Source organism: Crocodylus siamensis, chromosome 2 (assembly GCF_052110815.1).
Source record: "Crocodylus siamensis isolate JL-2025a chromosome 2, ASM5211081v1, whole genome shotgun sequence".
Classification (NCBI taxonomy): Eukaryota; Metazoa; Chordata; order Crocodylia; family Crocodylidae; genus Crocodylus; species Crocodylus siamensis.
In genome coordinates, this window is record NC_143396.1 from 75,542,720 (window position 1) to 75,560,470 (window position 17,751).

General features: G+C 43.3%; 1 protein-coding gene across 1 annotated transcript in view; it reads left to right on the forward strand.

Annotated features, from left to right (window-relative positions):
• GLRA3 (glycine receptor alpha 3) overlaps positions 1 to 17,751 on the forward strand; it is a 152,286-nt gene that overhangs the window by 75,763 nt on the left and 58,772 nt on the right. The window contains exon 4 of the mRNA XM_090034714.1: positions 15,023 to 15,246. Within this exon, the coding sequence (XP_089890840.1) occupies positions 15,023 to 15,246 (224 nt within the window). The remainder of the gene's footprint in view (positions 1 to 15,022; positions 15,247 to 17,751) is intronic.

Below are 17,751 nucleotides of genomic sequence, written 5' to 3' on the forward strand. Positions count from 1 at the left end.
CCCAGTTCTTTAGATGAGAAAAAGCAATAGCACCAAACAGTCTTTTCGCTATAGCCCTTATTAGAGCCTGGGAAGTGGAATACCTGGGTTCTAGTCCTCTTACATTTGAACCTGCTTCTTAAGATAGGATCCTAACCACCAGGCTCAGGGCATCCCTCTATCCTTCTTGCTGAAGCTGGACCCCTAAGCAATGACTACTGATGATAAAATAGCTTTGGGATAAAAGTATATCTTTCTCCAAAAAGACTCCTCACCTAACCAGATCAAATGGCAAAGTTTTTACTTGCTCTTCTTTGCCCATGGAAAACTGTACTCTTGGATGTCCAGTAAGAATCTTTAAAAGGAAGTTTCAGCAGGTCTTTCTAGCCCATGTACTTCCATGGGAAATGGGCAATGTGGCCGTTCCACCATTATGCACCTCCCTGTGTGGAATAACACTCCTGAGGCAAAACACATACTTCTGGTTACAGTGACAGCAAATATTTAGACATCTTGTAGAGGCGGAATAGGATCTGAACCAAAGCAAAAACTACAGGCAAGGTCTGGCAAGTAGGCTATGGTGATACCCTATTTGAACAAAGGATATCAAACTTAGAAGATCAGAAGAATATTGAAGTTCCAGGAGAACAGGTAATATTTTGAAGAAAGAGAAGCAAGTTTTTAGATGACAGTTGTACAAAGGTAATCAAAAGATGCAAAGAGTATGAATAGTATAACTTCAAAAGCTCTTCAGGTTTTAAAGCTGGTACGCTTGAGAAGATGACAACACTGTCAATATTTGAAGCACATTGAGTGGGAAATCCTTCCTTCTCAAGTCTTAAACATCCCTGTGGCAGGGTACCTCTCCCAGGGTGGCAGTGAAGACTCTGGAGTCCCTGAATCCCTCACTTTCTGGGCAATCACCCACCACACCATGATGCTTTTCTTTGATATGAGGGAGGATGACCAGGTGCTTCCCAAATTGTTCTCTCAAAATGGTTACTGTGGTTACTACCTAGTTGCATGGCTCTGTTCCACCCTTACACCATGCCCCATGTCTCACATATGGCATCCTTATTGCTGTTGACTTCACTTAGCTGCCACCTCTGGGGCTTCTAGTCCCACAGTCAGCCCCTCAATCTGGGCTCTTGACCCCACCCTGGGTCCCTAAGAAGCTCCTCCTCCCCTTAGTTCATCCCCAAACCTCCAGATGGCTTTTGGTATTATCTTCCAGGTTGATCTTCTGAAGCTGTAGCCATCCTGCTGAGGTGGTATTCGCTCAGCAGGCTCCAAGATATTACTGCCAACTTCTCTCAGGGTCTGGGCTTATGCGTGCTCTAAGGCCAGGCCTCCTCTTGAGTCAGGTAACTCTCCCCATTGGGCTTAGTCTCACCTGCTGGCTCCCTCAGTCAGCTGACTCCCAATTAGCTGTGACTCACACCTGCCAGCGGCTTCACAGACTGCCTGACCTCTGAAAGTGACAGGCATCCCAAATGCCCTAGCACAATCCCAAGGGAACTTTTGAATTTCAGACAGATATTTCGGGTTCCAGGATATGGTGACAAAGCAGTTAAAATATTTAATTGCAGCCCCAGAAGCCAAAGTTCAAGCCTTGATCTAAAGGTAGTCAACCAAGCTGTGAATGGTCACCTGCTCATTCAGATGGTGATATCAAAATTAGTTAGATATAATGCTAATAAGTCATTAATAGTAGGCTTTTAATCTTTCCTCCCCCCCTCCCACATAGGCATCTGGTAGAGGAGGTACGGGGGGGGCATGTGCCCCCCCTGAGATGGGTTGCTATTGTTGGCTTCTGCGGGAGGTTGCCACTTGCCCTCCACCCCCTTCCCCCCCCCACCAGCTTCTGTGGGCTGTCACCACTTGCCACGCTGCCACTGCCGGCTGTGGGAGGTTGCTGATGCCGCCACGCACAGACTGTGCCCCCCCGCAGTCTCAGGAGGCACCAGTCACCCATGCCCCACACCCCTTCATCCCCAGGCCCAAAAATCATTTTGTTCTCTCAGTTAAGCTTGCCTTCCTGTTATGCTCCTTAAGAGACCTACCACGAGCAGACTTAGTCTTATAAGTTTTTGCTCATGTGGCCCTCCTGAGGAGTCTTGAAGATCTTGTTAGGTGAACAAGATCCCTCATCACGTAAATCATTGTTTGGTTACTGTCCACCTTGTATCCAGTTTGCAAAAAAAAAAACCCCAAAAAACACAACACTTTTTATTACTCAGTTGCCATCTTTAGTAGGGATAAGTAGGGATCTATCATACAATCTTACATCTTTGATTTTCCAACACTGGTGATTTCCAGAAAAATCTCCATAGCAACTTATATGGTTCCTGCCAGGAAGTGACTGAGCCAATACATTTCCAGACATAATGAGGCAGAGAGACCACAGGCTTTACAGAGACAGGTTTCCCAAGCCATCACATAAGTATAGGTGATGGAAAAGAATGAATCTGTGGCACAAGATTCCTGCATTGTTGGCTTTGCTCATAATAAATACCAGCAACAAAAACTGTGAAGAAAGTTGTGTTTTACCCTATGATTTCACCAAGTATGACAGTTAACTTATGCATTGGGTCACTGGCTTCTAAACAAATATCACTTTTTAATAATGGGCAAAGTTTGTCTCTAAAATATCACTATAGAATACAATCTGAGCTAATTTCTTAAGAACTTATAATTGAAGTGAGACTTCTTTTGTTTCTTTTTCTATTCCTTGATTAAAATTACCTGCGACCCCCTTCTCCAAGCCATTCTTCAGTAGCTGCCTCCAGTTCTGCTTTTCTTCTCTGATAACACAGCCCCCATTACATCTTTTATTATAGGAATCATAATTTCCCCAGAAATTGGTCCAACTAAACACTGAGAGTCCTAGTCTTAGCCTTCCACCTAAACTCCTAAACAGCTTCCTTCCATCCCTCTTGCTGGCTCAAGTAGCCTCACTTCAAGCTCTCCTCTCCCCAACCTTCAGAACAGAACTGTTCAATTTATGGCAGGGAAGAGGTCTGCCTTACATAAATGCTGTCACTTGGCTCCTACCTTAGTTAACTTCCTTGATGAAATCAAGCAGGAGCAGTGCAAGGGAAGACATTGCTTCCATGCAAAGATGATGGGAAGCAGCTGTCCTATATACCTGCTCTGAAACCTTACCCCACTAGCAGCAACTCCAGCAAGCAATTATTGCAGCGCAAAAACTCCTGCATGCAATAGAGGAATTGAAACCAGCTGAGCCAAGGGCCCTGAAATTGAGAGCAACATGCCACCAAAACTTCCTCAACTTGAGAGTACAGCTGGTCAAAAAAAAAGGACAGTTTCACAGATACTTTAACAATTTTACCATTTGGTTCAGAACAAATCAAGAACTTCTACCACTTATCATTAAAAACATAGTGAGAGATCAGATGAAGAATTACACAGTGGTCACAAAAGATGTAGAAAAACAGGTAAGGATTTCTAAGTGTGATATCTTTTATTGGACCAGCTATGTAGTTGGGATAAAGTTAGGCAAGCTATCAAATGCAAGACATTCTTCTTTGGGTCTCTGGTCATGTCTGGACAATCACAACTACAGCATCCTCTTACATGACTATAACATGAAAAACTAGGTTTAAGTCCTGTTCCAAATAAGATTAACAGGAGGATTCAAACCATTTGCCTATCCCATTTAGCAGCACAGGGCTATTTTGACCTGCATCACCTTTTCTATGACCAGAAATTCCATCCTAAACCTTATCCCAGTAATCCTCCCAGCAATTTTTTTAGATTCTGATCATAAATAACATTTCAAATCTTAATGTTTTAGGCCTGCAGAAACATAAATGCATTTATTTTAACTATCATCAGTATAGGAATTTAATGTAGCATATATTAAGGATTATATTAGGGAGCATATATTAAGACATTTAGAGCAACACTTGTATCTAACAAGTACAATATAACTAATTGCTATCAATAGTAATACGATGAATTAAAATCAGTACTTTAAATCTGACATTATTGTGATAGTAATAGATCTGACAGTAATACTATAAATATGCAGACTAAAAGGTCATTATTATGTTGAATAAGATGCTTGTCCCTGTCGAAATGCAGTTATACTATTTCTGTTCAGTGGTATAAGCTTAGAGCAGTTCTTTGTAGTGAGAATATTCCATGTGAAATTAAACTGTTATGGCATTTGGGATCCTGCCAGCTTTGCAGGGATAAATGTATAAAGGCACATTTCCAAAATGTAGCTTTCATTGTACACTTGCAGATCACCTGCTCACATGCTTTAGGGATGCTATCACTTGAACCAGATGATCAAATTTACATGCAAACAAATGAATTATCTTCTAACATTCTGCCAGGTCTAGTTTCAAATACCATTAAAAATCCAGTTAATATCGTCATCCAGATACTAAGCAGGAATTTAGATTTGTTGGATTTTAATTTAAACAAAATATTATTTACTCACTGTGGCATTTCAATATGAGAAGCCCATGACACTGAAAATATCACTGGTAATAGCAAGTTAAAGCATCATGGAAAATCCATTTTACAAAGTATAATTTATTTTGATATAAACCATGATAAATTTTAGCTGAAACCCCTGCAAAGACCTTATTCAAGAAAATACTTGAGGGTTCAGTGCCCTTGGATATTGTTGGCAGAGGCACCATTCTTGAGATCTCAGAGTCTGATGTGCTTGAAACTGGCACTGGGAAGTGCCCACTGGGCGTTTCTTGGAGTCACTTTCAGGAGCCCTGTAGTATAGACTTACCCTATGAAGCCAGACTCTGAAAAAGTATCTGGATAATGCTTATACCTAAAACTAGAAAACACATGGGATCCAAAATGGCAGACTGATAACTGCCCACTAGGTAACAATGCATTCAAACCTCCAGCATTACAGTGGGCAGTTACTCATTTATCTATTTTATAAATAAGATAATAGAGATTGTATAATATATCAGGAAGAAATGGGATAAGAAATTGCTATTGGGCGTTCACCCTGCTGAGCGGCTTGGGAGGAGAACAATGGTAACGCAGCAGCACGGCCTCCAGTGTGCCAGCTGGATACTGCTCCTATCATATGTTCCACACCTGTGTAAACTAAGGGACCATGCAGGCGTTACACTTAGATCAATCTAACCAGATTTAGGTCAGTCTAAGTGCTGATCTGTACAGACATTCAGGGGGTTAGATCGGGCAAAAAAACCCCCATGACTGGCCTGTTCTAACTTAGTTCATCTGAGGACGTGAACTAAGTTAGATCAGGCATAAGTTAGCTGGAACTACTGAACATCGTATGCCTGCTGACTTCCTCACCCCTAGACAGACAACTCCTCTCTCCCACAGACTTGCCAACCCTCCCTCAACCCTCTGGAACCTACCAGCTCCCCCACTCTTCCCTGCAGACCCTCTGGTTCCTGCATTACACCTTGTGCCTTTAGGCTGATGGGTGGCAATTCCAGTTCCCACATTCCAGATTCATCATTGTCCTTTGCACTAATTGGCACACTCAGGAGAAGGGCCCAGAACTGTATGGTCATGAAGAAAGAACTAATTGCCTGTGTTATCATTACACAAAGGAAGTGTCGATACTCCTCATGACTGAGGACTGAGGCATGCTAACATCAGTTTATGAAACTGTTCTACAGCTGCCATGTACGAAAGCAAAACATATGAATATCCAGAACTGTAAATCAGAACAGTTTTTGGAAGCTGGAGGACTTTTAGTTGTAAAAGGGCAAAAAATATCTTATTGACTTAAGTCTGCTTGACGATAGTCCTTGTTTTGTCTTTGGAGTAAATTACAGGCATTTAAAAGTTGGCCTTAGATGGCACTTTAAACTTCCTTGCCATACATAAGAGAAAAGTGCTGGGTTTTCTGAACTAAATGGGGAGGAGCCAAATCACAGTTTCCTCATTTCCCTACTAATTTGATGTTTGTGTAGGCTGTGAAAGCAACTGCCTTCCTGAGTGAAACCCTGGCATGGGAGGAAGGTGATATAGGATGTAGGTTTGTTAATACAGCCAATTAATCTACGATGTGAAAGCCAGAAAGAAAGGAGCAGGCTATGTCTCCTGTATTTGAGATCATCACTGTTACCTACTAAAGTAGGAAATATAATCATGCTGGAACAATTGGACAATGATTCTCATTATAAGGAAAATTCAAGAGAGGAGCAAAATACACATCTAAAAATCATTTTTCATTTCATGATAACATATGGTCAGTATTAAATTATCTGCTGCATTCTTTGAAAAGATGCAAATAGACATACTCCTGAAAATATGCCTGTTCAGTAAATTAGAGTTGTAGTTAGAACAACCTATTAATCAAGAGAAAATAGTGTGCCTCATGTATACCTGCATTTTTCAAAGGGTAATTAAGAACTAAGCACACTATTGGATGTGGAAATAATTATAAAATGCCAAAGCCTAAATCCTCAGAATACTGAGACACCTAACACTTATTTAGATGCCTAACTTCCCATGATTTCAATGGTATCTAAATTCCACTGAGGATCTGGGCACAAGTTCCAGTGAGACAGTCAACATTTTGGCATACTGTGAAAATGTATCATTGGATACATCAGCATAATGGATCAGAAGCAGAAAGACTTTAGAAAGGTTTGAGCATGGTACATTTTCCTACTTGCAATTGTTCATACAACATGTAATAATACATTCATATAGATTGTCTCAGGTTTGTCATAACTTAGACAGCACATCCCACCCCACTTTCCTTGTTTGGTTGTGAGCTGTATCTCCAGTGAGCCCACCTACAACGGAGGTGAGGTGGTGAGATTAGGAGCTCCTGCTCACCAGAATGGGGTCTGCCTAGAGCCCCTGCTTTTGGACATCTCCAGAGCCTGCTGCTGTCTGGTCTTCCCCTCCCTTTCCCCATTGCCTCTGAATTCAGCAGCTGGGGAAAGGAGGAGAGAAGCAGCAGTGGCAGTGAAGATCAGCTTCTGCTTTCATGGAGCGAAGAGCAGGAGTGCACTGGAGCTGAAAGCAGGGACTCTGGACAGACTCTTCACCAGCAAACTCATAGAATCACAGCACATGTGAACCTCCCAGTAGGAGCTATGCTGATGTGCTAGTGAATCCCTTTGACTGTGTGACAGTTTACAATGAGATCTCTTCACTGTTCATGTTCAACACAGCCAAAGGGGGCATAACCACACCCCTGTCCTAGATTTACCCATGTCTAAGGGAAAAGGCTGCATTAACAAGGAACTTCCAGGCTAGGAACAGAAATTACACATAAACTGGCATAAGTGATCATAAAACAGCCCAAATCTGCAGCACAATAGAAGCTCAGTGAACATAAGCCACTTTCAAAATGACCAAATTTAAGACAAACCTGAGTGGATGTAGTATCAGACTTAACTGATTTAGGTTAAATAGGTTTATTGAATTTCTGTCCCAGATCCCCTCCAGATTCAAGTTAACTTACAACCCCCAACTTCCCAAGATGCTTTGCACTTCCCCTGCAACCCCCTTCCCCCATTCTCCCCCCACCCAGGGTGGGCAGGTTAAGGTTTACCCAAGCTGTCTGCTTCATCCAAGCACGTAGACATGCTCTAGAGTCCCCCAGCAGCTGACCTGAGCCACTGCAGGCATGTGTCTGCATTTCTAGAATCAAAAGTAAATGTCTGTTCACTTGCTTATCAGTTCAATCTAAGCAGTTTAAACTAACTTGCAAAGATTGAACTGATTCATTCTTGGGCTTTTTGGCTGTCTGTACTTAGTCCCAGTAATGTTTCTGCAATGACCTTGGCAATGTAGGGGTTAAGTCCTAACCGAATCACAAACCCACCACCCCAGTTCCAAGTTATTTATGTGGTAGAAATGTAACAGGATTTACCCCTATGTGGGAATAATGGGACAGAAGTTTTGTGTACTTTATCAGTTATGGAAATTAGGAGCTACAGAAACGTGTTATTTAGTAATCCTCTTAAAGGAAAACAAATCAATGCTGGCAGTTTAATTCTGTTCTCTGTGTTTGCATAAAACAACTCTACTTGTTTAAAGCATTTTAAGCCTTATGCTCACACTGTGTAATTATAAGCTGAGAACAATGAGCACTCATTTGTCCTTCATGTAGCCGTAGCTGAAAGTATCATTTCTTGTACATCTTTTGATATCTGAAAAAGAGTGGCAGCTTTATTTTTAGTATTTCAGAGGAGGAAACTGAATGTTCTTGCAGTGCAATTGAGATAGTTTATGTTCACGTTAAAGGCTAAAAACAAGTTAAACTGACACCTATAAGTTTATCAGGGGTGACCAGCAGTTTCTGGGAGAACACTTGTTCACCAGAGCACCCCAAGGGATGACGAGGTCGAACGGTTATAAACTACTGCAAGACCGTTTCAGGCTGGACATAAGGAAGAATTTCTTTACTGTCCAAGCACCCAAGGTCTGGAATAGCCTGCCATTGGAGGTAGTTCAAGCACCTACATTAAACACCTGCAAGAGCAAATTGGATGCTTATCTTGCTGATATCCTATGACCCCAGCTGACTTCCTGCCCTTTCGGTGGGGGACTGGACTCATAGTTTCATAGTTAGTAGGGTTGGAAGGGACCTGAGCAGATCATCAAGTCCGCCCCCCTGCCATGACAGGAAAGAGTGCTGGGATCAAACCACCCCAGCAAGGTGTTTGTCTAGCCTTTTCTTAAAGACCCCCAGGGTAGGAGCCAGCACCACTTTGCTTGGAAGTTGGTTCCAGATCCTAGCTGCCCTGACAGTAAAGTAGTGTCTCCTGATGTCTAATCTGAATCTACCCTCTGTGAGCTTGTGACCGTTATTTCTAGTCACTCCTGGTAGTGCTTGGGGGATCAGGGACTCCCCCAATGCCTGCTGGTCCCCTCTGACTAGTTTGTAACAGGCCACTAGATTCCCCCTCAGCCTTCTCTTGTGGAGGCTGAACAGGTTCAGGTCCCATAGCCTCTCCTCATAGGGCCTGCCCTGCTGCCCCCGGTCATGCAAGTGGCCCTCCTCTGGACCCTCTCCGTGTTGTCCACATCCCTTTTGAAGTGCGGCACCCAGAACTGGATGCAGTACTCCAGCTGCAGCCTAACCAGTGTCACATACAGGGGGAAGATCACCTCCTTGGACCTGCTTGAGATGCATCTGTGGATGCATGACAAGGTATGGTTGACCTTCCTGACTGCATCCCCACACTGCCATCCCATGTCTATCTTGGCATCAATGATGACTCCAAGATCCTTTTCTGCCTCTGCACTGATGAGAAGGGAGTTCCCCAGCCTGTAGGTATGGTGCTGGTTCTTCCTCCCCAGGTGCATCACCTGGCACTTGTCAGTGTTGAATCCCATCCCGTTCTCATCCACCAACCCCTGTAACCTATGTCCAATTGTAGCCTATTCCTTCCTTCTAGTGTGCCCACATCCTCCCACATCTTAGTGTCATCAGCAAATTTGAACAGGGTGCTTTTTACCCTCTTGTCCAAGTCACTGATGAAGATGTTGAACAGTGCGGGCCCGAGGACTGATCCCCACTGCCCACATCCATCCAGGTTGAAAATGACCCATCCACCACCACTCTCTGGGTGCAGCCCTCCAGCCAGTTAGCGACCCATTTGACTGTGTAGGTGTCGACACCACAGTCCCCCAGTTTTTTAATGAGGGTGAGAGACAGTGTCGAAGGCCTTCCGAAAGTCCAGAAAGACTACGTCCACTGCTACCCCTGCATCTAAGGATTTGGTGATCTGGTCATAGAAAGCCACCAGGTTGGTCTGACAGGACCTGCCTCTAATGAACCCTAAGCAAACCTCCTCCGCTGGCCCCTTGTGGACATGTGCCAGGATAATTCTCTCAAAAAGCTTACCCAGGATTGAGGTAAGACTAACTGGCCAATAGTTTCCCGGGTCCTCCTTCCTCCCTTTTTTGAAGATGGGACCCACATTGACCCTTTTCCAGTCCTCTGGCACCACACCAGGGCATCACAAGTGCTCATAAAGCCGCAATGACCTCAGCTAATTCCCTTAGCACTCTGGGGTGGAGATCATCCGGACCAGCTGATTTAAATACATCCAGTCCCTCCAGAAGTTGCCTGACTAGATCCTCACTGACCTTGGCCTATGTGCGCCTCCCCTGGGGCCTGAAGGGGGCCCGGGGGGGCTGATCTGGTCCCTGCTCAGGAAAATGGAGGCAAAGAAGTCGTTAAATAGGTTAGCTTTGTCATCTGGTGTGACAACAAGATTTCCTAACGTGTCTTCCAGGGGCCCCATATTACCCAGAACCTTCTTTTTGCTCCCTATGTATTTAAAAAAGGACTTCTTGTTGTCCTTGATCTAGGTAGCTAGTCCCAATTCCATCTCCACTTTGGCCTTCCTGACCGCCCCCCTGCATCCCTGAGCAACCACAGTATAGTCCTCCCTGGTGATGGCCCCTCCCTTCCATTGGACCTCCCTTTTAGCTAGGAGACATTCCTGGATGGTTTTGGTGAGCCGTGGGGACTTTTGTGCCCTCCTGCTCCTTTTGATCCAAGTTGGGATCACCTCCCTTTGGGCTTGGAGGATGGTTTCCTTAAGACCACTCCTCTTGGACACCTGACTCCCCTCCCCTCTGGGACCTCAGTGCCTCCCCAACTATTCTCCTTAGCTCATTGAAGTCCGCCCTCCTGAAATCTAAGGCTGCTGCCTTGCTGCAGACTCGATGATCTTCTGAGGTCCCTTCCAGCCCTAGTATCTTGCCTGACTTCTATCCTGGGGAAGAGCTTAGAAAAGTTTATTAAGGAGGACATCCTTGATGGACTGGCCCAGGCTAACATCCTAAGGGATAGCCAGCATGGGTTTGTTGCAGGTAGGTCTTGTTTGACCAATCTCATTTCCTTCTATGACCAGGTGACCTATCACCTGGACAAGGGAGAAGAGATTGATGTCATATATCTTGACTTCAAAAAAGCTTTTGATCTGGTATCCCATGATCACCTCTTGGCCAAACTGCCCAGTTGTGGCCTTGGCTCCACCATGATCTGCTGGCTGGGAAATTGGCTCCGTGGTCAGACCCAGAGGGTTGTAATTGATGCCAGTCACTCATCATGGTGCCCTGTGACCAGTGGGGTCCCTCAAGGCTCTGTCCTGGGACCCATCCTGTTCAACATCTTCATTAATGATGTGGACATTGGAGTCAGGAGTGGACTGGCCAAGTTCGCCGATGACACCAAACTTTGGGGCAAAGCATCCACACCAGAGGACAGGCGAGTGATCCAGGCTGACCTGGACAAGCTCAGCAAATGGGCAGATGAGAACCTGATGGTGTTTAACACCGAAAAATGCAAGGTTCTCCACCTTGGGAGGAAAAACCTGCAGCATCCTTATAGTTTCGGCAGTGCTACGTTGGATAGCACTACAGAAGAAAGAGACTTGGGGGTCATCATTGACCACAAGATGAACATGAGCCTGCAATGCGATGCTGCGGCTAGTAAAGTGACCAAAACGCTGGCTTGCATCCATAGATGCTTCTCGAGCAAATCCCGGGACGTCATTCTCCCCTTGTACTCAGCCTTGGTGAGGCCGCAGCTGGAGTGCTGTGTCCAGTTTTGGGCTCCACAATTCAAAAAGGATGTGGAGAAGCTTGAGAGAGTCCAGAGGAGAGCCACGTGCATGATCAGAGGTCAGGAAAACAGATCTTACAATGATAGGCTGAGAGACATGGGACTCTTTAGCCTGGAAAACGCAGGCTCAGGGGTGATCTGATGGCCACCTATAAGTTTATCAGGGGTGACCACCAGGATCTGGAGGAACATTTGTTCACCAGAGCGCCCCAAAGGATGACTAGGTTGAACGGTCACAAACTCCTGCAAGACCGCTTCAGGCTGGACATAAGGAAGAATTTCTTTACTGTCTGAGTCCCCAAGGTCTGGAACAGTCTGCCAGCGGAGGTGGTTCAAGCACCTACATTGAACACCTTCAAGAGTAAATTGGATGCTTATCTTGCTGGGATCCTATGACCCCAGCTGACTTCCTGCCCTTTGGGCAGGGGGCTGGACTCGATGAATTCTCGAGGTCCCTTCTAGCCCTAATGTCTATGAAATCTATGAAATCAACAGATTTAGGAGAGCTTCTGAGAAAATTGACATTTAGCATACTGGACTGTAGTCTATAACCAATTCATTATTTTACTTCCCTACATGAACACATAGGGTAGGCCACTGGCCTTGAATTTTGGTTCAGGGAAACCACAGCTATTGTAGCCACACCCTGAAGGTGTACAAGTCATGACCATGATTCCACTCTACCTTCTTTTTTTTCTGCGGGAAAAGCAATACTCCCAGACACACTATCAGAAAACTCCCTTTACTCTGAAGAATTGTACACTGGCCAGAAAAAAAAGAGTGGGATTCTGTCACTCTTTTCTCTCACTTTTATCATTGCTGAACACTTCCCTTGAATTAGAAATACCATGGAAATAAAGGAAGAAGCTATACTGCTCCGACCTTTCACTCAATGACAGGTGGTCATTTCTGTAAATATGGTTTGATTTTGTCACAAAAGGCTTCTTCACACATGCTGCAAATATGTTTGAGCTCTATTCTCCAACTCATTCAGTGAGCAATTTTTGAATGATAGCATGGTCAGTTAAAATATGTAGGCCCTCACAATATAGTTGTAGTGAAAATTTACTTTGTGTGTCTACCCAAATGCAATGTCACAGGTATATATTTGTACTGGAAAAAAATTAAATCTAATTTCTTGCACAGTTCATGAGGCTCAACCAGTTCTTTTCTTCTTGCGTAGTCAAACTCCTGAACAGTATCTCACAGCAGCAATTATTGAACCTTTTGATAAGGAGTGGGTATTAGGGAATAAATGTTTTACACTGTCAGTGAAATTTGACCAACCTTAATCATACTGGGTACGTCTATACTTTGACTGATGTACCATAGTTACTGCGTAGTAAGTTTAGCACTTGCATGACCAAGTACTAAATCAGTGCTCAGTAACTGGTGCTATTATGCAGTAGTGCCAGTGCACAGCTTGGTAGTGATACTAACCACACAGTAGCCTAATAATACTGCACAATAGCATATTAGCATAGGTTTTGCTCAGCATGCTACTGTACAGTCTTATTAGGTTACTGCGCAGTTATCATCTCATGCAGAGACACCCACTGAGTAGTACAAATGTTCCCAGTAGTAACAATATTCTGTTATGTAACACTCCAAAGAACTTCTTTACTTACAATAATTTAATATAAATAATGCAGGAATTTGAACAGATGTGCAGATGCTATAAAACTCTTCAAAACTGAACCTATGCCAAACTGTCTTAATGATTTAAACAAATATAAGCCTACAATATTTTTGCCATTTAAATGATCTAATAATAAAATTGAGTAGCTGGTGAATTCCTTTATTCTTTAGATTAATTCCTTTTTTAAAGTTATTTTTCCTTCTTTTCTTAGTCAAAGACACAAAAATATACTACAATGAAGTCACATTACTTTGCTCAAATGTCCTGCTTTTACATCTTTACAAGCCAATTACCAGAGCTTTCTTGCTTATTTAAACTATGTTTTGGACAATAGTCTCATTTTTAGTGGAGCCTGGTCCATCCCAGAACCAAAGAAAAAAAACGTAGTTTTGTAAAGAAGAGGCAGAAACAACATTTTACACTTTTAAATTGTTAATTCTGTCAATGTTATTGTAAAGTGATGGAATGGAAGTCAAGTCAAATGTATAATCCTTTTCTCATTTTATTCTTGGGAAAGCTATGAGCAAGAGTTGTTATAGTACTATCATCAATGGGTGACTGACAGCATTGTCTTTAATGGAGAAAACAATTTTTATAGCCAATGTTGGATTAAGGCATAGGTACTATGGTCCGAAGGCCTAGTTCTTGGTGTTACATGATGAGATCTTATTTTTGGTTTTTATACATGTTTCTAGCTTGAGGACTGTGAGTAAAATTACTTGAGAAAATTGACCTACATCTTCTCAAAGTCATATAGGAAACCCATGGCAAAGCAGGAGATTTTCCCAGGGTCTCCCAGTTACTTGTGCCATCACCACTAAACTGTATTTCAGCTTTGAATCAGAGCCCTTTTCCTCAGGAACAGAATCTATTTAATCTGAAGAGAGGAAGGTGGGGACTACTGCAAATCGCAAAAGATAAACATAAGAACCATGGAAACTTAGTTTTTTGTGCTGTTTTATCTTCCAGTTTTAACACAAGGAGTGGGAGAGCAACATGATAGAGGTAAAGTTCCAGTTTTCTCTCTGAAATATAGTACAACCATTATAACAACCCTGCATATATATGTATGTTGCTCTCCCACTCCTTGTGTTAGAACTGGAAGATAAAATAGCACAAAAAACCTAAGCTTCCATGATTCTTATGCTTATCTTCTATATAATAATAATCTTACATATATATAATAATGAAAAAAAATCTCTCTGTTGGGGTTGTTAAAAGTGTATGTATACACACATGGACACACACTTTTAACAATCCCAGCAGAAGGATTTTTTTCCCCATTATTATGGTGCAGCAAGTTGACTAAACTTTTTACAACAAACATCCTCTTTTGAGGACTTTGTCTTCCAACCCCATGGGAGTTCCTTATAGTGAGGGTGCACTGAGTATCTAAAGAATAACATTGTCTTCATAGAGCCCTAGTTATGATTTTCCCTGAAATGGGTTTTTACTACTACCTATTGTATCATTACTAATCAGTTACAAATAAGAACAGGCAATATGATCAGGGATGTATTTGGTAGCTGTTTTGGCCTAAGACAAAAAGAAATGCAAAACTCTAGAACTCTTGGTTCAGAGATGATACCTTTTATTAGATCAACTAAGAAATTGCAAAATGTTCTTTTGTGATTTCTTAGTTGGTCTAATAAAATCTCTAAACCAAGAGTTCTAGAGTTTTGCATTTCTTTTCAGGTAATATGATGGCATTACACTAAGTGGTTCTTTTGTTATCTCAAGCTACGCAGGAAAATAAAACAAAAAAACCAAAACCTCTTTCCTTCCCTGATAAAACTTTTCCTATTCTGTCTTTCATTTAGGACTACAGAGTGAACATCTTTCTCCGACAGAGCTGGAATGATCCACGTCTTGCATATAGTGAATATCCAGACGACTCCTTGGACTTAGATCCCTCAATGTTGGATTCGATTTGGAAACCTGATTTGTTCTTTGCTAATGAAAAAGGTGCCAACTTTCATGAAGTTACAACAGACAACAAGTTATTACGAATTTTCAAAAATGGAAATGTTCTTTATTCTATCAGGTAAGTCTCTAATTAATATTTTTAAAGGTTTTTAATGTGCTTATAAGAGACATGAAAACTTGGAACCTGCAGTTGTTACTCATGTAGAACTACAAGTAAAAGTGCACTTTAATTGCTTAAGGTTATCATCATTATTAATTATTATTAGTATTAGTATTACCATAGCAGCTACTTAACCCAAAAGTAATCAGGACATTTTATCCTATGCATAATATATGCTTATACTTAGTGTGAGAGAAAAGAAGCATTGTAAGCCCTATCTTAAAGGTGGGAAATTGAGACAAAGAATTATATAACTTGTCTACAGCATACTGGAAGGTTTTTGCAGAACTAGGAATGAAACCCAAATCTCATAAGCAGTATTGTTTGATAATGTCCATGAGTCTTTTCAAGTTTTACCCTTAATTCAACCCACACCCACAAATGATCAGGAGACCTGTACACAAGGGGTCAGGAGAGCAGGAATTAAGTTGTTAATATAATCCTACCCTAACAAAAATTTACCCTATAACTAAGCCCAACAGTCAGTCCTGCCTCATCTCTTGGGACTCCTCACAGATAAACCTTACCCATGCTGCTTTTAAACTAACCATTATCAGAACCACTCTTCTGAAGTTCCAGCCGGGGTTCTACGCTGTACCCTCACATGTATGTAAAGACTAGATGGCCACTCCTCTTCAAAGCCTACCAGATAGTAAAGGGTATATCAGGCTTAAGCTTATAAAAATGCCAGGTTGTCCCTGCTGTACATAAATGATATGTTGTAGCTGCTCTTAAATACAAACAGGTGTAATACATCATAACAGTCTGCCACAGAACAGGGGTGGCCAAACTGCAGCATGGGTGCCAGAAGTGGCACAGGCAGCCTCTGAGCATGGCACATGAAAGATCACAGAAGGGACAGGCAGCACAGCAGATAGGGCAAGAAGCAGAAAGCAAAACAGTAAATTGAGTAGGTAGCACAGGGAACCAGAAAGCAGAGCAGTGGATTGGGAACAGGAAGGGGTTTGGACCAGCAATGCACTTGCTTAGGGTTAAATTGTGGTCTGCCAAATTTACACAGGTGTGTCTATATGTGCTATCTACACATAAAATACTGTGCAGTAAGCTTACCCTGGGACCGTGTCTACATGTGCACTCCACGATTGGAGGAGGGGCCCAACAGCAGGCAGCCACCAGGGCAGGGGATGATAGCCTAGCCTAGGGGTGGGCAAAATGGCAGATCCAACCAGCAGCCAGACTCCATTTCCCAGCAGCTCCAGTCCCCATGGCTGGAGCTGGTCTCCATGGAGACCCCAGTTCCACTGGCATAGCATAAGCCTAGGGTTGCCATGGAGATTGGCCCCAGCTGTCATAGCAGGCCATGTGGCAGAGTAGGACAGGGGGCTGCTCCAGAGCCACTGGGATCTTGTGGCAGGGGGCAGCTTGGTCTGGGGCCAGGGTAGAGCCGTGATCTGCTGCCTGCATGCTTCAGGCAGGGGCGTGCAGGCAGCAGATTGTGGCTCTGCTCTGGCTCAGGACCACACTGTCACCACTGTAAGCAGCTGAGGCAGAGCTGCAATCTGCTGCCTGCACACCCCTGCCCAAAGCATGCAGGTGACAGATTGCGGATCTGCCCAGGCCCTGGACCAAGCTGCCCTCACCACAAGATCCCAGCAGCTCTGAAGCAATCACCTTCCTTACTAGCTGCTGGGGCTGGTCTCCATGGCAACCCCAGTCTTGTGCTATCACAGGGCAGTGGCCAGGGTCTCCATGGAGACGGGCCCCAGTCATGCAAGCAGGGACTGATGAGTCACAGGCTTGACTTTGCACACCCCATCCTAGCTCCAGCTCTGATCAGTCATTTGGAGCAGGGGGGTTAGGAAGCAGGAGGCTGCCCCGGGGAAGGGACAGTTCTCTCACCCCCTATCTCCTAGGCTGACTGGGAACAATTTAGTCCCAGTCAGCTGTCTACCTGTGTGCTACCTGGTAGTAGAAAACCACACATTAACCTATTTTACTGTGCAGTAGCTACTGAACACAGTTACATAGTGGTGTTTTACTGCACAGTAGGTTAATCTGCTGTGCAGTAGAGTATCTTGTACAGACATGCCCAGAGTGGCTCACATGTTGCTCATAGGAGGAAGTACCAGGAGATAAAGATATTAACTTTTATATATTGTAAATCTTTGATAATTTGGAAATACCTAATGCATTAAACATAATGACAAAATCAAGTTATTGTAATAAGCACGTTACTCTTGCTTCTTTCATCTGTCCTTCCCATGTATCCTCTAACACTATTGCAGCAGCCAATATTCTCATAAACGCTGAGTTCTAGGAAAGAAGTGCTTTGTACTGTTTGAAAAGTAGGCTTCAGAGGAACAAGGTACATGTCATTGGTCTTATCTCTAACAGTTCCCAGGCATTACTAGCTGGAACTGAAGTATTTCACAAATTAAGAAGAGAAGTTCATGGGCGACTGGTGCCACCCGAGTCTGGGGGGGCACCCCCAGTTGCTGATTT